Below are 27,920 nucleotides of genomic sequence, written 5' to 3'. Positions count from 1 at the left end.
TCTCTGGCAAGCTGCAGCTGGAGATATATTTAGCTCGTCAGGTGAGGAATTGTACCACCTTTTATTTTGCCATAGTTTCAGTGTAATATTATACAGTGCGTTTTGGACTTCAGCAGCAGACAAGCCCAGACAACGAGCTTTAGTGGAAGCAGGCTGGAATACAGTTTACACAAAACCAGAAAAGCTTTGGACTGAAGAAATAGTTCACATCAGCTGACTCTACTTAGCTCTCCAGCTCTACTTCTTTTTCAAAACAAGATGCGTTTATTTCTCTTGCTCCTATTCTGTCATGTTTCATCTACAGTTAAGATGACATTTTAAATCAGTTTGATTTGGCCTACAAGCTCCTGGAGAGCTGGATAACACCACAACACAGCCTTGTACTGTTTCTCTTGAGTGAAGTTAACATGCGTAGGGTGTTAATGTGTTTACATACTATTTAAAAAAAACTAAAAAACTACATAAAACAATTTTAAATAGGTATTTCATTTGATTCATATGCAATTTAACAAACATATTTTGTTGCAAGTGAAAAGGTAAGTGATGTGAGTGCATGTGAGAATACCATAATGAGGTGTGCCCTGTACAGTATTGCTATCTTTTTATAGAGTTACTGAGAAACTGTTACATAATGCTCATTGCTCAAGACAGAAATTAATTGAATAATACTACTAATAGGAATAGGGCTTTGGTATATTTTTGTTATTTACTGATTAAACAAAAACTTTGATTCTGTGGTTATAGAAAAAAGACAACCAGTTGTCCAACAGAATGATGTAAGACAAAAAAAAAGAAGCAAATCCATTAGCTGGAAAACCTGTTGAAACATTACCCCAATAAAATATGAAACGTCAAAGAGCTTTACAATAACCAACAAGAAACAAATCAGAAACAACTGGAGCGGAGGTTTGAAATATGTAATACGTTTGTGCACTTTTGGCTTGTGTGTTTTGTTTAAATGATCTGAGCTGGTTTCAAGTAAGTGGAATCGTAATGCTACATCATACAGTGCCTTTTTAGACAACAACGCTGGACCTCATGAATGCTCTTGTGGCTGAATGGGAGCAAATCCCTGCAGCCACAAGACGGACATAAGGGTGCAGTGTTCAGGTGTCCACAGACAACCAGAATATCCTTGGACAAGGTTAGACCAGGTGTCTATATTCTTTTAGGGTTTGTTTAGTTTACGTCTTTTCCTGGTGTTGAGTTATATATGAATAGTTCAGGACTTTGTGTTAAGGATGTGACCGTTCCTTCCTTCCTTCCCATCAGTATCACTGATCCAGCGTGGCATCCAGTAATTGGGGAGCCACTCGGCCCGGCCTGGGTAGTGCTTCTCAAACACCTGCCTGAAGTAATAGGCCTCTTTGGTGCGTGGCGGGTTGTGAGGGAACCTCTTGTGAGCCTTCGCCATCTGGTCAGCATTCACCTGAGAGAAGACAGAAAGCAGGTTATCGGATATAACTAGGGCTGTCAATCGATTCAAATATGTAATCGCAGGATTGTCCATGATTAATCACGATTAATTGCAAATTAATCTCACATTTTTTTTATCTGTTCAAAATGCACCTTAAAGGGAGATTTGTCAAGTATTTAATACTCTTATCGGCATGGGAGTGGACAAATATGCTGCTTTATGCAAATGTATGTATATATTTATTATTGGAAATAGGCAACAACAGCTGTCAGTGTGTCAGTGTGCTGACTTGATGCTGACTTGCCCCAAACTGCATGTGAAAGTGGGCATGTCTGTAAAGGGGAGACTCGTGGGTACCCATAGAACCCATTTTCATTCACATATCTGGAGGTCAGAGGTCAAGGGACCCCTTTGAAAATGGCCATGACAGTTTTTCCTCACCATAACTGAGTTTAAGTTTGGAGCGTTATTTAGCCTCCTTCGTGACAAGCCAGTATGACATGATTGGTGCTCTTCACTCTAGCTTTAAAACTGAGCCTGCTACAACCTTCAAAAGATCGATTGCCATAATGCGTTAAAGAAATTAGTGGCATTAAAACGAATTTGCGTTAACATGTTATTATCGTTAACTTTGACAGCCCTATTTAGCGCCTGAAAAAATGTCAAATCACGGATAAGCCGGTATGTATATACAGTGTGGGACTAAACAACGGTGTGTTGGAGTGTATAACTGACAAGCCAGTGCTTCACTGTTTTACCCTGTTGAATTGTCCTATATGTAAATTAAGAGGTTGACTATCAACAAAAAATATGAGCCTCAATTTTACAACAGACCATAAACACACCATTGGTTCTAAGCACTCCTGCAGGTGGTTGTACCAGAACTTCTCCGGCGACATCAGACCATTACCGAAGGGTACTTTCTCCCTCCAGAGAATCTCATCAGGGATCAAATTCAAACCTCTGAAAGACTCCCGCAGAAGGTGTTTCTCCACTCCGTCCTGGTTACAGAGGAGGTACAGCATTGTTGCAAAGCCTTATTTCATTCCTCAAGTTACATCTTCATGCACAGACAAGAAACATTATAAAACTACTGACCTTAGGAATCCTCATCTCCTCAGGCAAAGAAAGGTAGTATGCTGTGAATCTGTGGTCCAGGAAAGGCGCTCTGAGCTCCAGACTGAAACACAAGAACAACAAGACTCAGGTCAAAACTGAGTATATGGCTGCTGGACCGTGTACGGTTATTAAAGAACCGCGTGGTCACATATGGAGAGAAACGGGGAAATGCAGAAAAGCTGTTGTGTAGCATATTAACCCACGCTTTAACATTGAGATTTGAGGCACATAAAATGTGTGAATATTCACTGTCAGTATTATAAATTGCTAAATGATGTTGTGACTGTTGGATGATGGATAAATTAGCTTAGCTAACTTGAGTGGGAGGCTGCTGCAGTACAGTCATTCATCAGCATATCATCATCAGACTGTGGTCTCCAACTAAATCTCAGTTTAAAGATCAAACAGTTGGCTATAAACAGGTTGATTGTTTACAGACAACACTAAACCTAACGATACCTGGTGATTCAATCAAATATGTAAAGTTATAGATGTCCGGATAAGCAATACCCGGCCACTGTGTCATTCATCCACTTGAACGAAGGGCGACCTAGGGGGAAGACTACTGCTTGAACATTACATTACACTTCTACATTTTACTCTTTGGCGCACTGTGACTTTTTCCTGCGTACCGGATCTTCTCATATGCTGCTGGTACTCTTCTTTGCCCTCTCCGTATCTGGTTCTCTGGGAGATTCATAACGGCGATTCATAACGACAGAGTGCCAGCGTTTTTTACGTCATGAGTTTACAAGAAAAAAAGTCGGAATATTACGAGAATAAAGTCATAACTTAACGAGAAAAAAAAGATGTAATATTATGAGAATAAAGTCATAACTTTACAAGAAAAAGAAAATAACACCTAAAATTACTACTTTATAATATGACTTTATTCCCATAATACTATGACTTTATTCTCGAAATCTCAGATTTTTTTTTTTTTCCTCAATGTGGCCCTAATACTCCGTCGTACCGTCGTACCATAGACCTACAACGATGATAAATAAAAATGAAAAAGTAAACAAAAAACAGTTATTCATTTCCACTTTTATAAATCCACAGGGAGTCACTGGAGAGAGGCTAAAGAGCTGCATGTGTCTCCGGAGCTGCAGGTTGCTGACCCCTGTCCTAACTGGATGTGATTCGAACGACATCAGATTGTTTTCAGTTTTTCCCAACGAAGATGTCCGTGAACCTGCTGCTGAGTGACGTGTCATTTGTTTGAAAAAACGCTCACCCTGGCTCTATTTATGCAAAGTTTCAAACACCTCCAACCTATTTTCACTGGTCAAAATCGACGGTGAGAACAACTGAGAGTTAATCAATATCGTGCTCTCTATAGACAGTGACATCGCTCGTAATATATCTGGACAATTTTCATCTGTCACAGTGTCATTCTTAATACTACCACCTGATGGCCCTAAAGTAAAGAAGTCCTACACATAGTGGCTTTAATCCTTTGACTACGGTCAGACATCTGATCCCTCCTTTGAGTTAGATGTGAAGGTCGACCATATTGTAACTACTAAATGGTGGTTTGGAAAAAGTGGTTTCCTTGAGGAATGGTAGCAATAAATTGATACATAGGAATTTGAATAAACACCTTTGTCACAGGGTTAAGAGGTACAGGTTTAGAGCGTTATTTAGCTTCCTTTGCGACAAGTTTGGTACCATGCTTCGGAGCTTGTAGGCAGAAGGCCTACTTTGCATTTGCGTTTTGAAATTGGCAGACTGAATTGTGATTGGAAAGGTTCTCAGACTCAGTTTCTGAAATATTGAAAACAATATTGGTGTCATCAGGCTATAAAAACTATAATTAAACAGTTTAAATGCACATACTCTAGCACTGGTTGCACAACACCGCTGAAAGACACACTGAAACAATGAATGAAATGAACGGATGTACCCGTGTGCAGTAGTGGTTCGATCAGCACGGAGGACATCAAACAGGTAGAGTTCCTTCATCAGTCGAACGCTGTCCTCTGCAGCTGCTTTGGGAGTTGGAGCCTGGAGGAGGAACACAGCTCTAGATGACGCCAGATGAGATGTATAATCCCTCACAATGTATAACCTCTAAAGCAGGTTTTAGGTCTAAACTGGGGTCTTCTCTCAGTTGAACGTATCAATTGTACCTCCACATGGAGGCCACTGGGAGGCATCCTGATCTCAAAAGCCCTCTCCCTAAATATTTTTTTATTCTAGCACAGTAAACTTGCAGCACACACTTTGGCCCTTCTTTGAGTACTGTGTTGACTTCTGGTCTCACCATGTGGAAATAACTGTATCCCTGAGTCAGCTCATCTGAGCCGTCTCCGCTGTAGATCACCACACTGTCCGTCTTCTCCTTGATGTATTTGGAAACTAAGTACATCCCTACAAAAAAAAAATCAGAGCACAAAAAGGAGTAATTCTGAACTAAAGGTCCACTTAGAAGGTTTATCCATTGCCCCACCATGGTACGGCCTTCCTCTTTATTTTGCCTTTACTCTAAGGGATGGATCTCAGTGAAGCTGTTACCTTCTCTTATTTTATTAAGAGTTTGTTTGGTCATATTACCATTAATCTGATTCAGATACATGTATTCATCGCTCATTTTCAGCCGATTAGACTGTTGCCAGGCTATTAAATAGTTATAAGTCGCGATAAGCACTATAGATATGGGTTGATAAGGGCATCCTGGGTTTTATTTGCTTATTTAATGGCCTGATAACAGTCAATTTGGGTGCCATTTTTCACTCCTGTCCACTTCAGTCACTGAGGCATGAATGTTTCTTTTTCCGCCACTCTCCGTTCCACCCACGCTAGTTTCATCATGTTCCTTTCTCTTACGGTCACTTGACTCCTTGTATCTATTCCCTCTCACCACTTCCTCCCACTCACTTCCTCTGCTACCATCTCAGCTAAGTTTATGTTATCATAGTCTGAGTTTAGTTCTTTTTAGTTGACCTCTTTTATGGTCCCAGAACTTTTGTTGCGTGTTTTGACAAATTACTTTCTCCATTTTTGGGGGTGAATAAAACCCTCTTTTTGAAAATCCACCTGTGACTCTTCATGCCTGCCAGCTCGGTGCCTCACAAAGAGATGGTATGCACTTAACAGCACACAATATATAAATACAGGAAGAATGAATACAGACGTTTTTTATACATTCCCAATGGCTAAATAGAGGGGAAGCATCGTTAAGTGTTAATTCTTCTAAAGGGTTGTGAACATTTCTTTAATGCGAATATCAACACTCACCAACAGAGGCGTGTATGTTGCTCGTGTCGTAGGTCTCCAGGTGGAAAATGACCTCCTCCACTGCTTTGATGCCTTCTTCAACAGTGAAGTGCACCTCATGATGTTCACTGCCAATGTGTGCTGCTACCTGATAAACATTCAAAATAAAACCTGAGGGGAATTCAAAGAGGCCCCCCTTAGAAAAAGTACTATACGTCAAGTAAAGATCAAGTATATTTCCCAAGTATACTTTATGGAGTAAGTATACTAATATCAGTGTACTAGTAGTATTCTTTTAAGTGTACTACTTCAATACTTCTTGGGACTAAATACTTGGCCCATTTTTTAGTTTATAAAAGTATACTTTTAAGTGTACTTTAAGTGTAAGAATAGTAAACTTTGAGTACAAAACTAGTTAAGTTGTATTTTATACTGCAACTATATTATGAAGTGAACTATACTACAAGTGAACTTATAAATATGCTGTTAGTTCACTAGTTATATACTCGTAGCCCGCTTTTTAGTTTATACACTTTAAAGTATACTCTCAGTAAACAACTATTGTATTAGTTTTTACTGCAAGTATACTTGTAAATTTAATTTTACTCATAGTACTTAGCCAATGATTTATGCATTACATAAAGAGACTTTTGCTATTTGACTTGATATTTTGTGATGAGATTAAAAAAATAAAAAAATAAAATCTTTTTTTCTCACATGCCTCCACGGTGAAAGGAGAATGCAAAAACTTAGAAAATTCTTGAAGATTTAAGGTATATTAATATATTTCCAATAATAAATATATACATACATTTGCATAAAGCAGCATATTTGCCCACTCCCATGTTGATAAGAGTATTAAATACATGACAGATCTCCCTTTAAGGTACATTTTGAACTGATAAAAAATGTGTGATTAATTTTTGATTAATCACGATTAACTATTGACTATCATGTGATTAATCCCGATAATAATATGATCTTATCTTGAAAAGAGACTGACCTTGCGAGCAGCTGTGATGTCTGGACTGTCCTCTGACCCGATTGAAAATGTCTGGATAGGATACTGCAGCTTCTCCTCTTTGGCCAGCTTCACCAGTGTAGCAGCAACCAAACTGGAGTCCAGACCACCTGAAGAATAGACAATATGACAGAGAATCACGATCGAGCATCACAGACATAAATAAACTATATACACATTAATACTGTGTAACACCACATACCTGACAGAAGACAACCAATTCTCCTGTGAGCCATGAGACGTTTCCTAACAGCGTTCTCAAACAGGGTTCTGATGTTGCTTTTCACCGTTTCTTCGTCAAAACCTGTGGACCAATCTTGATTAATTCAAAGAAGTTCATACAAAATGCTTTCCCAATGAACAATGAACATTGAACATTTTCATACTTGCAGGTAGTCTGTCCACGGTGTCATAGATGGCATGAGCAGGCTCTTTAGTGCAGCAGTGAAACGGCTCCATTTGAATTGACTGAACTTTGCCGTTCTGCTTCAAATCAAAGACCTCAAAGTGCCCAGGGAGAAAGTGAACGATGTTGGCTTTGGGATGGGTTTTGGAGTGACCGATGTCCATGATGCCTGAGAAGAGAATATCTTGAATCACAAACACATCACCTCGTACCCTGAACTGCTGGAGGGGTAATACACCATCCCATTACCTTTGGCTTCTGAGCAGACTGCAAGGAGTCCATCGTCTGTGAGGAGTTTGAACAAAGGCCGAACACCATATGTATCTCTTCCCAGAAAGACTTTGCTGTTGGCAGTGTCCAGCAGAATAAAAGCAAAGGCGCCATCCAGGAGAGACGCCATCTTCTGGATGCCAAAGCGGTCATACAGATGGAGCAAAATCTCACCGTCCATTTGAGTCTGGTGATCAAAGTCAAACTGCTTCCTCAGCTGAGTGAAAGTGGAGGATAAATTGGGAAAACACGCATGTATTTCATTAGATGTAAAGGAAGTTTTAGGTGTGGCGGGTTAATGCAGTGATTTGAGCAGGCAGTGGCGCATGATAGACAGAATACGATATATATTATTTTTTAAAGTTAGTCTTACTAGATGATGGTTGTAAATCTCTCCATTGTAGCAGAGCCACAAAAAAGGAAACTTCTTGATGCATAAGGGTTGCATGCCGTGCAGCTGGTCGACTATCGCCAGCCAGTGGAAGCCAAAAAAGCAGTTTGGGAAGCCGTTGACGTTCTCAAAGCGGAAAGCGTCGGGGCCCCTGTGAGCGATCTTCATGGCACTGGTGCAGTGAACTGACACGCACTCGTCGTCACTACCAAACAAAGCCCAGACACCACACATTTCACAGCTGTGGAAGAGAGATATAGCTGTACAAAAGAAAGGAAATGAAGAGAAACTGTGTTAGTTGGTTATGTGTATGTTGATAAGGAGTACCTCTATAAACTGGGATGTGTGTTTGTTTGCACTCAGCCCGGTTGCACGAAAAAAGCGTACTAATGACACTATAATGTGTATAGACAAACGCGTGTAATAAGAACGCTATTCTTGCTTTTGGTGTGTCATTTGTACGCCATGTAGTATGTCCTGACTACAATATAAATGCATCAGCTCGTGACGTAGACTAAAAAGTGAGAAAGACCGCTTATGGCGGACGGGAAGGGAGGTGGATGGGTCCAACAAACACAGGACTTCCAAACAGGAGACCGTTGTTTTGTTTTGTAAGTTACGTTAGTGACGCGTTTTCCATACTTACAGTATGTTACGTTGTTTCCATACGTATTTTGCTTAGTTTACGTACTTATTTTAAGCAACCATGACATTTTTCCTGTGGTTTTGTTGCCTAAACCTAACTGAGGACGTTACCTTAGTTTTGTTGCGTGGCATTTAAATGACACACGAAAAGACTAAAATGCGTAAAATGGAACTGGATGCTATTTTATTCCTTTTTTTTAAAAGTAGATACTGTTACAATATTTATTTCATACAAGACACAGTGATACTGGAAGTGTCAATGGTTCAACTTGGTCTCTTTTTCTTTAGTAGGTTTGGTTGCATTGTACTCGGCTTACTATTTAGCATTTAGTTCAGGGCCACAATTGTAAAAACCTCGTGGTTTAAACTCTGACAACCAGCCGGCGGGCCCGGCCAATATTCTGTGTTTCGGGGGTTGTTGTGGTCTGAGTTTTCAAGTGAGAAGATAGTGGTATCATGTGAAACTAGAAAGCCTAAGGAATCCATTGGTACCAACCTTATCATGCTAGTCGGGAAGATTGCTAAATAACGCTACAAAGTTACGCTATATTTTGGCGAAGAAAAGCTGGCATGGTGATTTTCAAAGGGGTCCCTTGACCTCTGACCTCAAGATATGTGAATGAAAATCTTGTCTTGGTATCTTAATGTGGATTTTGGAGGGATTATTGATCATATTTATCAATTCTCAAGTGGTAAAAAATGGTTAGTTAGCACCAAATCTTTGTAACAAATGGTAACAACCTTAAACTTGCTGCAACAACTCATGAGACATAATGGGAATGGCCATCATACACTTATATCATCATGTTCTACAATTTATTTTAATAGATTAACTAACGTATTACTTATTAATGACTAGAACAACTCTACACACAGTGCTGCATCTCAAATTAATCTTCAGGTTCCCAGCTTTCGGATGATGTGATGTACACCACTTTTATGTGACATCTACCGTTGACTATTTATCTACCCCTGAACATCCTGTCCCCCACCCCGACCCCTCTAAAAAAAAAAAGAGGGCTGAATGGTAAGAGGTTAAGAACACTCAATTATGGTGGAAGACAGATAGTAGTCACGGATACCATTATATTACATTACATTATATGGCAGGTTGTGTTTTTAACTTACGGCACCTTACAGGAGTAGCACTCCAAATTTCGTCGTATGTTTTTTAACGATACAATGACAATAAAGTCATTCTATTTCTTTTTATTTGTCAGAGACACCTACCTGGCTCCGGTTTGTAATCCTCGCAGCTACTGCAGCTCCCACCTGACCAGAGGCTCTATAGAAAAGCTGTTTCACCACATTCCCTCCGCATCTTTGTTGATAACAAACAGCTGTATGCATCGTTACATTAGTTGGCTGTCTATGTACCACCAGTCAGCCTGTACTTTGAACAATGACATGTCATTGTCAACCTGTATGGCAACTTAAAGGGCGGGTGTGTCTTTTTTTTTTTTTTTCCAAATGGAAACACTCACTCAGCCATTACACAAGAAAAGTACTTAGGCTAAGGAAAATTTTCTGGTTTGGGTTCAAATGAGTATGTTTATTAATAACTAACCTACGTTTGTTACATAACTGGCGTTAGCAAATTACGTAACAAAACTACGCTAAAATAAGTCAACCATGATTTGGTTTAACACGGGACATGAACAGCAGCCTCCCGGCTTTTAGCCGGTATCACATGTAGTTGTCCCAGATCAACAGCCAAACTGTCCATTGGGAAATGTGCCAAATAAATAAATGCATTAATTAATAGCATATTAAACAGCCTAATATTGTAAGATATGTTGCCAAGACAACTTAAATATGAACTAATAATATTATACAAACGTTTAAATGCCTCTACTCCGCTGTGATTCTAATTCAATAACACACTTTTTGTCAAATTCAGTGAATATCTCCTCACCCTCTGCTGGCTGTCCGCTGTTTCTTCAATACATTTTGACTTTTGGACTTTGGACTGAGACAATAACAGAGACGAGCGCGTGCATCCAGACAGAGACCCAATTCCAATCCAGTCCCTACTACCTCCCACTCCGTGACGGAGAGCACTCCGCAGATGTCATTAGGAGCACCGGAGGACATAGAGGCACATGACATTTTTTTAAGATTACCTGTCTCATGCTCTACGGTCAGGATATAGTGACCGTTTTATAAAAATAACTTTTTTTTATAAAACATAATTTGCTCCAATTCTACCCACTGCAGCTTTAAGTGCTCATGGTTTCCATAAAATTAACTGGACGATTAAAATGTGGAGAATCTAACCGATCTAACGATGTGTAATGTGTCCATATCGACAAAACTTACCCTGCGTTTAATTGAGACTAGCATTTACTTGTCAAAACGTGGCGCCACAACGGCGAGTAAAAAGGGACTCAGCGTCTAACTGGTGATCGGCTTTAAATTGAAGTTTTACAAGCAAGTAAGTAAATAGTTATAATAGTATGCATATTTATAATATTTTTATTGTTCAACACAGGCCATTTCGGTAGAGACATTAAATATGACAATAGAATAGAAATAATTTTGTTTTACCTCTGTACAGCACTTTGTTTAACTGGAGTAAGGCCGGTAGTCCAAAAGTAGAGGCGTAGCTCTGTTGCTGGGCGCTGACGTTGCAATGGAACAAACAAATAACTTTCACTTCTTAGCAATATACTTTCTTTGGGCTTATACCCAGAGACTACATCCGGTGAGTCAGACTAATGGAAAACAGACAACACCTTAAACGAGTGTCACGCCCTCCTGCTGGAACTCTAACATGTAAGACAGGTCTCACCTGACCCTCGAAGTTTGGACTTAATTATGTTGTGAGTTTAGCGAGTTTGGTGTTAAATACTAGGCTTAGACTGTCTACAGATAATTGACTAATGTAAGACGGGGCAAGAATGATCACCTGGATTATCTCGTGATGGAATGTTGAGTGGGCCTGTACAAAGAGCAGTTGCAAGGTCAAAAGGGCATTGGGGGTAAAACCGGAAGGGGGAAGGGACAGGATGTTCGTGCAGACCCAAGGTTGTAAAAGATGGAGTCAGACATAGGATGGAAAAGTATTGGTTCTGCTAAAAGCCTGACCCCTCCCCCAGGGTGAGCCTGCTGTGTATAAAGTTAAATGTATAGCAGAGATCGGGGTTCATTCTCTGCGAACTGACAACCGTGTTGCATGGTATCAGGGACCGCTAATGATCTGGGATCTTAGTTAAAAAGGATCTGGGATCCGCTAATGATCTGGGATCTTAGTTAAAAAGGATCTGGGATCCGTACTGTGGTGTTTGGAACACTAATAAACTGTATTGATAGTGTACATCAGAGGAAATTTAAAACTGCCTCAGATACCGGGCCAGCACCGCTGACGGGAGACCGTTAGTAGAAGCTTGTGTTGGTGGGATCTGTGGTGGGGGCATAACGACCCATTTACTCTGAATCTAGTTACTGTCATAAACTGAATAAACCTGTGTGAAGTAGTACTGGACAGAATGGACGGAGAATTTGACAAAGATTGGGAGGAGAAAGGCGGTTGTAACAAAAGTGGGTTAACCTTCGGCCAACAGTGGGCGAAAGTAAGGACAAATGTGATATGCACCTTTGACCCAAGGAAAAGGGCAGAACGAACTAGGGATTTGGATGACTGGTTCAAAGGAATGATAGAAAAAGAGGAGTTTCCCAAAGAGGACTCTAAGGCAGCTGTTACCCTGGCAGTTCGAAAGACCATATCAAAGCAGCAAGACGATTTGGCTGAAAGTAGAAAACAATTGAAAAACAGCAACATGTTCACACGAGCAAAAGCAAAAAAATTAGTAGAACAAAAGGCCAAAGCTCTGGCCAAGGTTAATGGTGTGTATCTGGCCTCAGTGACTGAATTAGGCCATCAGTGGTCTTCAAAAAAGGAAAAACAACAGCCTAAGACAGAGAGTACTCTGTACCCTAAACTAGGTGATTATCCTGACCCATTCCCCGATCCTCCCCCCATGCCACAACATCAAATGATAATGAGAGAAACACCAAATACACCTCCCCCATATGTTGACAAAGACTTCCCTCCCCCACCCCCTCCCCCAGAGACTGATGAACCCGACCCTCCAAAACCTATCGTGACTATCCAAATGCCTCTGTTCAAAGTAAACGGGGGCAGACTATGGTTAGAAGAAGATCCCCAAGATACAAGAAGTAGAGAAGATTTAGAAAGAAGGACCCGGCTCCTAGAAATAGGCCTGCTAGGGTTAAACAGAGTGGGAAATCAGCCTGGGGTTGTGGATCTAATGGGGGAGACAATCTCAGAACAGAACTTAACATCTCCCATATCACCACTGATGGTCGTCCCCCCAAGCAAATCCTCTGACCCTAAGGGTAGGCGGGTAGATGAAGAAGAAACTGAGCAGGGGAAAAGAAGAAGAAAGGAAGAGAAGGATGAAAAGAAACGTAACGAGAAGGAGGAGGATAGAATGTGGGAGGAAATAAGAAGAAGAAGGATAGCGGAAGAAAGAGAATTACAACAAGACTTAGAAGAAGCATGCGGGAAAGACGAGCATAGTGACGGTGGTGACTCATCTGACACTATGAGTCTGTGTATGAGGACAGGACCCCTGTATACGTCCAGCAGGGAGAGGGAGAGATCGATGAGGCAGGATGAAAGAGAGAGGTCAAGGAGGGAAGATGACAGAGAAAGGGAAGATGGTAAGGAACAGTTTCATTGGCAAAGGTCTGGGGAAAAACCACAACTGTATGAGAGAGGAAATAATGGTAATGACGAACCTGGTATACTGTCTGGACGATTTACTGCCCAATTAGACACCGATGGTGGGCCATTACATGGGTATGAATTGAGAAAAAGAGGACCAGATAATAAAGTAATGAAGAAATCCGCACAACATATGCTCCCAATAGTCCAGGGTACAGGTGGCCCTAGATATCAGCCATTTGGGGCTGGAGATAAAGGGGCTATTTTGGCTTTAATGCCCGAACTAACAGAAGGAGGAGGAGCATGGTTAAGAGCATTGGACGCGCAGACTCGGGGTGTGGAACTCTCTATGGGAGATGTGAGAGCACTTATGGGCGGGGGAGGAGTGTCAACATGGGTTCAAAGAGAATTAGAGGAAGAAGCAAACACCACTCGAGTGAATGATGACAGACCCTGGGCAAGCTATGCCACTCCTTTAGGGGACAGTATAAGGGCAAAATATCCCATACCTGCAGGAAAATTACATAGCTTGGTCTTCAAAATAAAGCCAGACGAATCCGGAAGACAATATCTAAATAGGTGTAGAAAAGAATGGGCAGATGCATCTGGACATAATCCAGATAAAGTAAATCACCAACACCCATTCAGGGCTGCAGTCCTAAAGTATGCACCCCACGGAGTGAAAGACGCTATGGATAATAATCCCGATATGCATGGGGCTGATGTGGGGAAATGGGAAACACACTTCCTACATCATTGGAGCAAACATGAGGATAAGAAAGACAGTGAGATGGGGGAAATGAGGGAAATAGTGGCACAATTAGCGAAACTACAGTTAGCATCAGCTAGGGACAGTGCTACAGAGGATAAGAAGAACAAAAAACAGAAACAAATGGTGCAAACACCTGCACCTATCCCACCTCCCGCACCTGCCCCACTTCCAGTTTCACCATATCCGCAATATTACGCACCCCAGCAGTATGGCCCCCCACCACCTGCCCCGTTTCAATATGCACCTTATCAGAACAGACAGGGACAGAATAGAGGAAGAGGAAGGGGGGGAGGACGAGGAAGAGGAAGAGGAGGACCCCATGGAGGAGGAGGTTGCTTCCTATGTGGAAGCCTGGATCATTGGGCAAGAGAATGTCCCAGCAACAACCAGCAGCAGAGTCAGGGTGGGCCACCCCCACCCCCACAGGCTCCCAACCAGCAGTACGCACCAGTTCAGGCTTCCCTCTATCAACAGCCCCCACCCTGGGGACTATAGGGAAGCCTAGAAAGCAGAAAAGAGCAGGGATTGGCCGAACCTTGCTTACAATTAACAGTGAACGGAAAAAGAAGATGGTTCATGGTGGATACCGGAGCCCGGTATTCAACCATGGCAGAACCACAGTGCCAACTATCCTCTCACTATGTGTCTGTTTTAGGGTTTTCCGGCCAGGAACAACAGTTACCTTTTACGGTACCCCTCACTGTTAAAAATGGAACTCAGAGTTTGATGCATTCTTTTTTATATGCACCAGAATGTCCTAGAGATCTTTTGGGAAGAGATGTGCTGGCTGCACTGGGAGCTTCAGTACATTGTTCCAAGGAAGGAATATCAGTGGAATTCCCGAATGGACAAATAGTACACTGTTCCGGGTCAGCAGGGAAAACACATCAAATGATGTTAAAAGAACTATCAGACCCACAGAACATAGAACCCATGGCTGAGATATATTGGGTTCTCTTGGATGACCCAAACCCTCTACTGGTCTTTTATCTACAGTGGCAACCATGGATTCGAGCCCTTCATCCCTATCTCCCCGTTCCTGATCCTCCCCACTGCACACTAAATTATGACAGGGAAAGTAACTTACAATATCAAGATGAGTTTCAACAGCAGTTAGCTGATAAAGAATGGTGTTTACAGGTGACAGACATTATAATAGGACCACAAGGGGTGGCCGCTGTAGTGTCTCTAACCCCAGAGCAAACGGAATGGTACCGTCTTTCAGATTATGCTGTTCCCCATATCTCATTAGCATTAGCTCCAAAACATCAAGCAAAAGACTTAGGAAATATGTGTAAAGAAGCAGGGCACCTCACCGGATGGGAGGAAACCACATTAAAGGGAGTATGGGTGGCTGACCAGGGAAGACATTACAAAATATCATATTTTGGGACCGTAAGGGGAAGATGTGAGAATGTCTCGTTGCAGCGTCATCACGGATGTGAAATGACCGATGGGGAAGGAGCTACTTCCATGTTGGCTACTCTCCCTTCCTCTTTGTGGTCTACAGGACCATTTGATGTGGGGAGATGCAATATGGAACCAGTGACCTTTGAAATGAACTCATACTGTCCCATTTGGAAACCACAATACAAACATAAAGTAGAAGCAGCACAAGGGATCTCTCCTACCATTGAGGGCCTAATAAAAGCAGGGGTGTTAAGAAAATCGTATTCACAGTGGAATACGCCCATCCTGCCGGTAATAAAGCCCTCTGGATCGTATCGAATGGCTCATGACCTTAGAGTCATAAACAAGGAGGTGTTGACTCAAGTCACACCAGTGCCCAACCCCCACTCTGCTCTCTCAATGCTCACTCCGGCTCACACCTTCTTTACGTGTATAGACCTGGCTAATGCTTTTTTCTGTCTACCATTAGCAGAACATTTACAGGATATTTTTTCATTTACCTATGAGGGACAAAGATTAACCTATAATGTCTTACCACAGGGGTTTATCCTCTCACCCTCTATTTTTAATGAAACATTGAGACAACACTTAAAAGGGTTGGAACTCCCAGAAGGATGTTTTATTGTACAGTATGTTGACGACTTGCTGGTGGCAGCACCCTCGGCCGAGGTGTGTCTATCCTTAACGCATGTGTTGTTATTAAGACTACATAGTTGTGGCTATAAGGTCTCTAAAGAAAAACTCCAGTGTTGCAGAGCGCAGGTATCATTCTTGGGAAGAATGATTACAGCTAAAGGCACTGCTATGTCACCTGCACACAGAGAGTCGATTTTGCATCACCCAAAACCACGAACGGTGAAGGAAATGTTATCATTTCTAGGTCTAACTGGTTATTCCAGACAGTACATTCCTAACTATGCAGGAGACACACAGTTACTAAGACAAATGGTAACTATGGCTGGGATGAGGAATCTTACTGCAGAACTGGAATGGTCGCAAGAAGGGGAGGAGGGGTTCATCAGACTGAAACAAGAGATGGCTGAGGCGGCTGCTTTAGCCCTCCCTGATTACTCCCAGCCCTTTCATCTTGACGTTTCGGAACAGCTCTCCACAGCACATGGTGTTCTATTTCAGAAGCAAAGAGGGGACAGGAAAGTACTCTATTACTGCAGTATTTTACTGGACACACCAGAGCAGAGAGCTAGTCCCTGTGTAAGATATGCAGCTGCACTGGCTAAAATAGTGGAGAAAGTGGGTCATATCGTCATGCACCACCCACTCCAAATTCTCACTTCCCATAGTACTGTAGCCTACGTTACATCAGCGTGTTTCACTCTCACTCCATTGCGACAAACCAAGATCTTACAGATACTATCAAAACCACATGTTTCCTTTGTACACGAAGGCTGTAACATGGCAGATAATATGGTTGAAGGGGGGGGAGAAAAACATTTATGTGCTGAAAAATCCGAACCTTTTGTGAAATTGAGACCAGGACTCGACGCTTTACCGCTAACCAATCCTGATCTTAGCCTTTTCACTGACGGCTGCTGTTTCAGGTGAAGGAACTGGCCTTCTACCTCCAAGAGGTCAAGGCCCAGTTACGTGTTGGTTAATCTTGTGTGACAAAGAGATTTTCCAAACAGACGGGTTAAAGCATAATAATACAATTTATTCCGAACAATTAATGTTGCATAAGTAAAATAAAAGAGTTTACAGATATCTGGATCCAACCTACATGTCCCTGACAACATACAGTGCATGGGTCAGTTCGTGAAGTCTGAACCCCGAGCTCTCCCTGATCCAGTCTTTTATGGTTTACACAATATCAATAGTCATGAGGTGTGACGCGTGATGCCTCTGCTGCATTCCTCCTTCCTCGTTATCACCTTCTGGCTCCGTCCTCATGACCTTGGAACATAAAACATCATCTGCCACACTCCCCTCTTTTCTCACCCTTGACTCTATTCATAAAACATCCAATAGTGAGGCCTTTGTATGCATTTTTAGAGTATAATAAATCCAACAGATATTTTAGAGTATAATAAATCCAACAGACCCTCTTTTGAACTTAACTAAGTTCACCTACAGATAATGTTACATACAGATATATTTATTATACGCATAGATAATGTTACGTACAGATGTTTTAATTATAAGCATCATCATGTTACGTACAGATGTTTTAATTATAAGCATCTTCACACAACCTCTTCAGGATCAACATCTTCACTATCCCCCACCATTTCCAGGAGACCCTGTCTCTCCGCTTGGAACATGGCCATCTGATAAGGAGGAGGTGCATCCGGATGCTTTCGTTGCACAGCTGAAATGATCACACGCTCAGTGAGGTGGCGAATGCATGGAATACAACAACAACCACATAGTACTAAGCATCCACACACAGCAAGGATTGAGGAGAATAGAGATACCACCATGGACTTCCATTTCCCAAAGGTACGGTCTAACCAGTCGTTAATGGGGCTGTTGATACCTGAGTCATCGTGCATGGATTCAGACAGCGTCCGGAGCCCCTCTAGCGCCTTAGTTACAGTCCCGTCCGGCGCTGTATTGTTAGGGATGAAAATACAACATGAGTCTTGGAACATTGAGCATACACCGCCTTTCTCTGCCAGCAGCATATCTAATGCCATTCTATTTTGGATCACCATCAGTGACGTAGGAGCCATTTGTTCAGCTAGTCCGGCAATTGCATCACGGGTTAGATTAGTCAAACGGAGAACATTATAGTGGATGTAGTTAATGCGGTCAACATTTTTGTTAGGAGTGATAGGGATCAGAGCGCTCATTATAGGTATGTTTTCAAAACCTGCAGCTATTTGGTCAGCTAGTTTATATTCATTAGGGGAGCTACCTCACTACATCATTCTTTATAATCTTGGTTTAGCCTTCCCCCCCTTGTAGCCCACACCTTCCACCCTGCTTCTGAGTGAAAGCATTGTCTATTGTTAAAGAGTTACTTGTGATTAGCCAGTTTTAGCAGAGTGCAGAGGCGAGGATGATAAGTAATGTATCTAAACTAGTACAGTCTGTGCTTTCCCAGGTTATTCAGATTTATCTGAGTACACAAACTCTACACAAGGGTCATGGTATTTTCTCTCACATTCCCTAAAACATTTAAAATACATGACAAATCACATGAAGAAAGTTTGTACAGAAGAACGAGGACAAGAGAGGTAAACACAAATGCTACAGCAAACGCTACTAGCAGTTTGCCGTACTGCATGATGCTTCTAGTTTGTTTTCCTGCGCGCAACTGAAAAACTTTTATCTGGGTGATCCTATTTTATACTGGTTTGGGAAAGGAAGTGAAATTTCTCTCTGGTGGATTCTCCCCACCCCTGGTTTCTCTTTTTTATCTATTTTTATCTATTTTTGTCTATTTTTGTCTATTTTAGCATTTATTCTAAGCAACAATTTTTAATACAATGTGATATATAATGTTTTTCAAAAACCACCTAGATGAGTCCACCTAAACAACCATGTTAGCCTGATTTAACTGTAAATACAGGCAAGACCTTGTAACCTTCTTTCCCTTATGTGTATCTCATCACAGTCACAGTTTATACAGTATATGAAAAATAAAAAATTATACGTGACCCTCTTTTCACGTAGCCTGGGCTCCTTGTGGGGCTGCCTCCTCTGCTTCAGGTCCTGTCCTGCTGCTGGAGCACTGTGTTAGGTGCCACCAGTTGAGTCCTTTTCCTGCAAGCTGCACAGCTGTTGCAGTTCTGGCCAGAACCTTGTGTGGACCTGTCCAACGTGGCTCCGACCACTTCCTCTTTAACACCTTCAACCAAAGGTGTTCCGGGGGTCCGGAGTCAGGTCCTGGAACGTCCTCTGTGACAGGGGTGACAGGTTTGTCACCTGTATAGGAGAGAGCTGACACAAGAGCATTAGCCTTCAAATAGTATGGTCTGTAACCGAGGTCAGGAAGGGGAGAGGGGTTTTGGGACGGCCCTGGGAAAGGTCGGCCACACGTAAGCTCAAATGGTGTGAGTCCTGTGATTGTGGATCATACACAGTGCCAAATTTGTGTTGTAGTCCCAGAGCCTTTTCAACAGATTGCAGGTCTTTATTTTTGAAATGTGAACCATTATCTGACCTGATCAATTTAGGAAACCCATGTTTCGGAATGTACTCATTCACCAGACATTTAATGACTGATTTTGCGTCCTCTTTTCCCGTAGGGTAGGCCTCAACCCAACGTGAAAATGCGTCCACAATTACTAGGAGGAATCTTTTCCCCCCAGCCCTTACTCCCATATCTGTAAAATCAATAAAGATTTCCTGTCCCGGGGCAGTGGGAGAAGGATGTTTTCCTGCCCTAGGAGTGATGGTCGGTCTGATGTTACATGTACTACATACGTCACACTTATTCAAGAAGTCAGTTATAGTAGCATGTTTCCGGGGAATCCACCAGTGGCGGAGATCTCGTAACATCTGTTTGTGGCTTTTATGGTCAAGTCCATGAGTCTGAGTCAGTATTGAGGACATCCAACAGGGGGGCATAACTATTTGATCTCCGTTATACCATATACCATCAAACTGTTCTATAGCTCCCTTATCTTCCCAGATGGTTCGTTCTGCTGCTGTGGCAGATTCCTGAGCTTGTATGATGGAGAAATCAGTTATCTCAGAACCGAGATCTGCTGTGGTCATGACCATCATAGTAGGTAAATACCCTGCCGCCTTTTTAGCGGCTGCATCAGCTGCTTCGTTTCCTATACTCTCTAAATCAGTGCCCTGACTGTGTCCTTTCACTTTGATCACAGCTACCCTCTGTGGTAACTGGATTGCTTCCAACAACTCTTTCATCAACTCCTCATGAGCCATAGGTTTATTCTGACTAGTCTTAAAACCCGCTTGCACCCAGCCAGACATATCTCTGTGAATTGCATTGCACACATACGCAGAGTCTGTGAAAATATTCACTGCCTTCCCTTCCGCTAACCGCAGAGCACAAACTACAGCCGTAAGTTCTGCTGCCTGAGCAGATTGTTTCCCATCAAGAGGTAACACATTATATGTCAGCCTTTGGCCTTCATATGTAAATGAGAAAATGTCCTGTAAATGATCTGCTAAGGGCAGGCAAAAGAAGGCGTTAGCCAAATCTATACATGTGAAAGATGTATGGGCTGGGGTGAGCATCGAGAGAGCAGAGTGGGGGTTCGGTACTGGAGAACAGGAGTCAAAACCAGCTCATTGATGGCTCTTAAATCATGAGCCATTCTGTATGAGCCGGAGGGTTTGATTACTGGCAAAATGGGAGTGTTCCACTGAGAGTAAGATTTTCTTAATACTCCCGCCTTTATCAGTCCTTCAATCGTAGGAGAGATACCCTGGGCTGCTTCCACTTTATGCTTATACTGAGGTCTCCAGATAGGGCAGTAAGTCTTCATCTCGAAAGTTACCGGTTCCATGCTGCACCTGCCAACATCAAAGGGGCCCGTAGACCACAGTGAGGAAGGGAGAGCTGCCAACATGGAAGTGGCTCCTTCACCATCTAACATCTCCCTACCGTGGTGGCGTGTTAGTAACTCATGTTTGCAAAGACCTGACACTGCATTGTAAAAAGAGAGTCTATATATGTTAGAGGATGGTGAGATTGAAACCCCCAAAAGGGAAGTGGGAACCCAGTCTGTCAGAGCGACTGCTGCTTTAACCATGGGGCCTAAGTCTTTAGCCTGATGTTTTGGAGCTATGGCTAGGGACACATGGGGAACAGCTTCTTCTGACATGCGATACCATTGTTCTTGTGCTGGGGTTAGTTTTACTGCGGCTGCTACTCCTGCTGGTGCTATATAAACATCTCTTACCCCTATCCCCCAGGTTGTATCTAACAGGTTCTGTTGGAACTCATCTTGATACGTAAGATCATTATTTCTGTCATAATTCAGAGTGCAGTGGGGAGGATCGGGAACAGGGAGGTAAGGGTGTAGAGCCCTAATCCATGGTTGCCACATGTTGTAAAAGTCAATCAGAGGGTTTCGGTCGGCTAGCAGGACCCAATATATGTCCGCACAGGGTGGTGGGGCATCAGGTGAGGTATCAGGACTCAACATGCACATGCGATCAGCACTGGAGGGCGAGGAGCACACCATTTTTTCTCCTCCGGGGAAACTCACTATCACAGCTTCTGGTGAACAATGTACAGAAGCCCCCAGTGCTGCCAAAACATCTCTTCCCAGGAGATCACGTGGACAATCAGGTGCATACAAAAAGGGGTGCTCCATCACCTGTCTCCCAAGCCGGACAGGAAGGGGAACAGTAAAAGGCAGTCTTTGTTCAGTGCCGGAAAATCCCAAAACGGAAACATAGTGAGAGGAAAGGGAACACATAGGTTCAGCTAAGGTGGAGTAACGTGCTCCCGTATCCACCATGAACCATCTTCGTTTTCCGTTCACTGTCAACTGGAGACAGGGCTCTGCCAGCCCCTACCCCTCCATCTCCGTCGGGCACCCCTATGGGAACATTCCTGGTGTATATGGACCAGGTGGAGGTCCCTGCGCAGAGTACCCGCTGTATGCCTGCATTGGAGCTAGCTGTTGGTTTGGTGGAGTCTGTATTGTTGGCTGATATGACTGCTGTGGAGGCCCTCTCATCTGCTGTTGTTGTTTCTGAGGACAGTCACGTGCCCAGTAATCCGGGCTTTCGCAGATGTAACAACTGCCTCCTCTTGGTTGGGCATACCCCCTCCCCCTCTCCCTCTGCCTCTATTCCGGCCTTCATGATAAGGGGGCTGCTGATATGGGGCAGCTTGGTAAGGAACATGATACTGGGGTTGATACATAGCCTGTGACTGGCCCTGCAGTGGATAAGGATTCTGTGGCGGGGCTGGAGCTGGTGCTACATTTTGAGCCATCTGGGTATCTTTTTCTTTCCCTCCCTTTTTTTTATCTGTCGCACGAGTCCGTGCGTCTGCCAACTGTAATTTAGTCAACTGAGCTGCCATCTCTTTTAATGACTCACTTTCCTCTTCCTCCTCCTTGGTTTCTGCATCCTGATGATGACAGAAATGTGTTTCCCATCTTGATGATTTTGCCCCTGCCATATCTGGATTCTCTTGCATCTTTCTCTTAACTCCTTCCGGAGCATGTTTTAACAGAGCTATTCTGAACAGAGGCTGCTGTGATTCTTTATCTGGGTTCACCCCCGTAGCCCCCGCCCACTCTGTCTTTGCTCTTTCTATGAACGTGCGTCCACTCTCCCCGTTCTTAATCTTAAACACCAAGCTGTGGAGCTTGCCCGCTGGTATGGGATACTTTTGTCTAATAGCATTACCGAAGGAGGTAGCGTAGGGGTTAAAGTTCCAAAGTACCACCTAACACTTGAAACAATGGTGCCATAACTTCGTTTGTATAATCACTGTCCTGTGGGGTTGGTACCGGACTAGGGGTAGGAGGAGGATAAGGAGGGGGGTTGGGATGTGGGCCAGGTGGGTACTGCTGATGGAGGGACATGTAATGTGGCGGCTGGCTAGTATGTGGGTTTGGTGGTGGGGGTGCGCTAGGACTGGGTGAGGGATTCACTAGTGGTTTTGCTTCAGCGGTTTTTGCGTGGGTGGCTTTCGTCTGGCTGCCTAAGGCTGATAGTGCAGCCATCTGTATCACATTATATTTTACCAATTTACTTGCCAACTCGTCTTCTTTCTTCCTCAATTTCCCCCTTACAAACATATGTCCCTTTTCTTTGTCTTGTCTTGCTTGCAGCAGCTTTCTATGAACCACCTGTATTAATGCTCTCATCACTGGCATCTCACCGTGGCTGGAAAATGCCCTTCCTTCACTGTCATGTTATACCACTCATCTAGGTCTTGAGTCTCTTTATTTCTAGTCTTGGGATCAAATGTACAGATTACATTGGTCTTAACTTTAGCCCATTGCTGTCCAAATGATAAACGGGGAGGCCCACAGCCACCCCGTTCCTCACAGTCTTTGTCAAATTCTCCGTCCATTCTGTCCAGTACTATTTCACACAGGTTTATTCAGTTTATGACAGTAACTAGATTCAGAGTAAATGGGTCGCTATGCCCCTCGCTGTGATCCTACCAACATAAGCTTCTACTGGACACTTTGATGTTCCAGCGATGTTGGCCCAGTATCAACAGTAAGTTTTAATTTTCCTCTGAATACTAGTTATTAATGTACACTCATACAGTTTTTATTACTAAACGGGCAGCTTTCCTCCTCTTAGTCTTTACCAAAAGGGCAGCTTGCTCCCCTAAATTAATTCAGCTTTCCTCCTTTTAGCTCTACTAAAAGGGCAGCTTTAATTCAGCTTTCCTCCTTTTAGCTTTACTAAAAGGGCAGCTTTAATTCAGCTTTCCTCCTTTCAGCTTTACTAAAAGGGCAGCTTTAATTCAGCTTTCCTCCTTTTAGCTTTACTAAAAGGGCAGCTTTAATTCAGCTTTCCTCCTTTTAGCTTTACTAAAAGGGCAGCTTTAATTCAGCTTTCCTCCTTTTGGATTTACCAAAAGGGCAGCTTTAATTCAGCTTTCCTCCTTTTAGCTTTACTAAAAGGGCAGCTTTAATTCAGCTTTCCTCCTCTTGGATTTACCAAAAGGGCAGCTTTAATTCAGCTTTCCTCCTCTTGGATTTACCAAAAGGGCAGCTTTAATTCAGCTTTCCTCCTCTTGGATTTACCAAAAGGGCAGCTTTAATTCAGCTTTCCTCCTCTTGGATTTACCAAAAGGGCAGCTTTAATTGAGAAAGTCTTTACTTCTGCAACATTTATCACTACAAAGGAGATTCAGCACAACAAGAGAGATAATTTAGAGTAAGCCAATATGCAGAGTTCGATAAAACAGGTTCTGCTCACCTTTAAGATTTCAGGGATCCCTTTCTCTCTCTCGCCGGTCTGTCCGTCCTTTGGACACGCTTCTCAATGCCGAAGATCACGTCGGGGTCACCAATTGAAGGAACTGGCCTTCTACCTCCAAGAGGTCAAGGCCCAGTTACGTGTTGGTTAATCTTGTGTGACAAAGAGATTTTCCAAACAGACGGGTTAAAGCATAATAATACAATTTATTCCGAACAATTAATGTTGCATAAGTAAAATAAAAGAGTTTACAGATATCTGGATCCAACCTACATGTCCCTGACAACATACAGTGCATGGGTCAGTTCGTGAAGTCTGAACCCCGAGCTCTCCCTGATCCAGTCTTTTATGGTTTACACAATATCAATAGTCATGAGGTGTGACGCGTGATGCCTCTGCTGCATTCCTCCTTCCTCGTTATCACCTTCTGGCTCCGTCCTCATGACCTTGGAACATAAAACATCATCTGCCACACTCCCCTCTTTTCTCACCCTTGACTCTATTCATAAAACATCCAATAGTGAGGCCTTTGTATGCATTTTTAGAGTATAATAAATCCAACAGATATTTTAGAGTATAATAAATCCAACACAGGCACCCTACAGAGGGACTTAAAGCTGGATATGCTGTTGTATCCTGTACTGACGACGGTGCAAATCCTGTAACCATGTCATCTGCCCCACTTGAGGGCAAACAATCAGCTCAAGCTGCTGAGCTAACTGCCATGATATGTGCTCTTAGATTGGCCGAGGGTAAAACTGTCAATATTTTTACAGATTCAGCTTATGTATGTAACGCAATACACAGGGATATGTCAGGTTGGGTCCAGGCAGGATTCAAAACAAGCGGAAATAAATCTATGGCTCATGAAGGACTCATGAAAGACTTATTGGCTGCTGTCCACCTTCCGGAGAAGGTGGCTGTGGTAAAGGTAAAAGGACACTCACAGGGTAGTGATCCAGAGAGCATTGGGAATAACGCTGCCGATGAAGCAGCAAAGGCTGCTGCAGGGTATGTCGCTGAATGCATAATGTTATTAGCTGAAAACATAGGAAGTTTTATAGATGATGTACAAAAAGCTCAGGAGGACGCTCCCGAGCATGAGAAAAAATCCTGGGAAGACGCAGGTGCCTCTGATTGTTTCACTGGCTTATGGCAGAAGAATGGGAAAACTGTCATGCCCGAGGGATGGATCCCGTCAATGTTGAAACAGACTCATGGTTTATGCCACGCAGGAGTAGCAATAATGATGTTCGCATTGGATGCATGGTGGTTCCCTCAAAAGAGGAAAGTTGTGGTGGATTTTGTACAACAGTGTGCTGTTTGTCAGGCGTGTAACATAAGACCCACGGACAAGCCTCCAGTGGGCACATATCCGAAACCACAGGGTCCGGGGGAACAAGTGATTATGGATTTCACTGACATGGGTGTCCGGGCTGGGGGGAAAAGGTTTCTCTTGGTAATTGTAGATGCCTTTTCCAGGTGGATTGAGGCCTATCCCACTGGAAAAGAGGACGCGAAATCAGTCATAAAATGCCTGGTTAACGATTATATACCAAAACATGGTTTTCCAAAACTAATCAGATCCGATAATGGTTCTCATTTCAAAAACAAAGACCTAAGGACGGTGGAAACGGTCTTAGGTCTTCAACATAAGTTTGGCTCAGTGTACCACCCAGAATCGCAAGGCAAAGTTGAACGGGCTAATCGGACTATAAAGGGTAAACTATTGAAAGTCTGTAAAACCACGGGGATGTCCTGGCCAGATGCTTTGCCTATTGTGCTCCTGGCCATCAGATCCTCTGTAAACACCTCTACAGGTTTGACTCCCTTTGAACTAACCTGTGGCAGACCATTTCCCGGTCCTTCGCATCCTTTTTGTGTACTTCCTGCTGTTGGTTACCGCCCGTATTATCAGTCGGTTAATGCTATTGTATCAGCTTTTTCTTGTCCAGGTGCCCCCCATCCTGATCCTCCCGTGTTGAAAACCACCCCAGCGGGTCCACCGGAACACCTTTGGTTGAAGGTGTTAAAGAGGAAGTGGTCGGAGCCACGGTGGACGGGTCCACACCAAGTGACCGCACGAACAACAACAGCAGTCCAACTCAAAGGGAAAGGTGGCGTATGGTGGCACTTAACCCAGTGCAGCTCAACAAAAAATCCACCGCCAAAGGCAGATCTGATCAGCGGAGGAGTGGACGAGCCAACTACACCACCAGATGAACCGGACAAAGGATCAGCACCAGGGGTAGATGCAAGCATCTCTGCAGGGACACCAGAGAAGAACACAGAAGAAGACACGTGAACAGTAAAAGCGTGACTATAAAACTCTCTTTTCCGATTTTAAATCTCGATGTCGCCAGACGGGCAAGTCGACTGTATTTTCTTTTTCTATTTTGGTAATAACGTTGGTGATGATTCATCTTATGTTATACATTCTATATCTGTATGCTTAAAAAGAGCTGTATGAGACACAAATCTGGGAAAGAAGGTTTCAAGGTCTTGCCGGTTTTACAGTTAAAACACGGCTTACAAGTAAAGAAAAGGTGACTCAATAGAAGATTTATATGCTTTATGTTATTTTACTTCTTGCCTTATACATTGCTTTAACGATATTTTACTTTTTGTGCATGCATCCAGAGGACGAGGTGGTAGATGATAACTCTGTGTAAAAAACTGTAACACTGTATATAGTATAATAATGATGAATGCCTCATGAGAATATATTTCTAGGACAGAAGTGAACTTGGACAAGTTCAAAAGAGGAATTGTTGGAAATATATCATGATAAAACTGTTGTTGTGTAACAAACTTAATTATGTTGTGAGTTTAGCGAGTTTGGTGTTAAATACTAGGCTTAGACTGTCTACAGATAATTGACTAATGTAAGACGGGGCAAGAATGATCACCTGGATTATCTCGTGATGGAATGTTGAGTGGGCCTGTACAAAGAGCAGTTGCAAGGTCAAAAGGGCATTGGGGGTAAAACCGGAAGGGGGAAGGGACAGGATGTTCGTGCAGACCCAAGGTTGTAAAAGATGGAGTCAGACATAGGATGGAAAAGTATTGGTTCTGCTAAAAGCCTGACCCCTCCCCCAGGGTGAGCCTGCTGTGTATAAAGTTAAATGTATAGCAGAGATCGGGGTTCATTCTCTGCGAACTGACAACCGTGTTGCATGGTATCAGGGACACATTGATGAATCCAGAACTTCTGTAATAACTCTGTGCAACTTTGATGAGTATATCTTCGGAATAAATTGATACTGATTATGCTTTAAACTTACTTGTATTTGTTTATGATTTACTCTGAGCTTGCAGCTGCTTAGAAGATAAACCAACACGCATGAAGGTGACGACTCCCTGAGGGGAATTCCTTCAACTTTCACAAAATTTACAGGATACATGAGCCTGCTGTATTACGGTCAAATCTCTGTGTTTGCAGCAGCCATTAAGAATGTAGTCACAACTTTTGTTGGCCGTCGCTAAATGTACCAGGTTATAAAGAAATAACAGATCGTAGAACGCCGTGATTGACCAATCAGATTTGAGTATTCAACAAGATTGTGTAATAAGCTGCAGTAAGATGTGTTAAAGGTCATTTCCAAACAATGTCACTGTTGCAGTCCACCACTGACAACTTTGTTTACACTGTAAAATGTTCTGATTTGTACATCAGTTGTTTATCTTAGTTCTGTTATATCAAAAATGTTTGCATTTAC

General features: G+C 42.8%; 1 protein-coding gene and 1 long non-coding RNA gene across 2 annotated transcripts; one reads left to right on the top strand and one right to left on the bottom strand.

The window, feature by feature from the left end:
- Positions 1–834: 834 nt before the first annotated feature.
- On the bottom strand, positions 835–8,419 carry LOC119502804 (asparagine synthetase [glutamine-hydrolyzing]-like). Its single transcript, XM_037794009.1, has 11 exons — positions 7,826–8,419; positions 7,432–7,669; positions 7,163–7,351; positions 6,979–7,080; positions 6,759–6,886; positions 5,777–5,903; positions 4,803–4,909; positions 4,443–4,543; positions 2,516–2,597; positions 2,263–2,418; positions 835–1,429 (listed from the first exon to the last, which is right to left on the bottom strand). Exons 1-11 carry the CDS (start codon positions 8,075–8,077, stop codon positions 1,223–1,225), a joined length of 1,689 nt encoding a protein of 562 aa, XP_037649937.1. The 5' UTR covers positions 8,078–8,419; the 3' UTR covers positions 835–1,222.
- Positions 8,420–10,173: 1,754 nt separating this feature from the next.
- LOC119503256 lies at positions 10,174–27,466 on the top strand. The gene is made up of 3 exons (XR_005210287.1): positions 10,174–10,183; positions 10,928–10,933; positions 27,323–27,466. It is a non-coding gene; the product is annotated as an uncharacterized LOC119503256 (long non-coding RNA).
- The last annotated feature ends 454 nt before the right edge of the window (positions 27,467–27,920 follow it).

This window comes from Sebastes umbrosus, chromosome 15 (genome assembly GCF_015220745.1).
Source record: "Sebastes umbrosus isolate fSebUmb1 chromosome 15, fSebUmb1.pri, whole genome shotgun sequence".
NCBI lineage: Eukaryota > Metazoa > Chordata > Actinopteri > Perciformes > Sebastidae > Sebastes > Sebastes umbrosus.
This window is presented reverse-complemented; position numbering and strand designations above follow the sequence as displayed.

Excerpts from the sequence above, each read along its gene's own strand:
- LOC119502804 (XM_037794009.1), bottom strand. The coding sequence starts at position 8,077 with ATGTGTGGTGTCTGGGCTTTGTTTGGTAGTGACGACGAGTGCGTGTCA. Across the intron at positions 7,352-7,431 it reads AGTCTGCTCAGAAGCCAAAG|GCATCATGGACATCGGTCAC; the intron begins GTAATGGGATGG and ends TTCTCTTCTCAG. Across the intron at positions 1,430-2,262 it reads AGGAGTGCTTAGAACCAATG|GTGAATGCTGACCAGATGGC; the intron begins GTGTGTTTATGG and ends GTCTTCTCTCAG.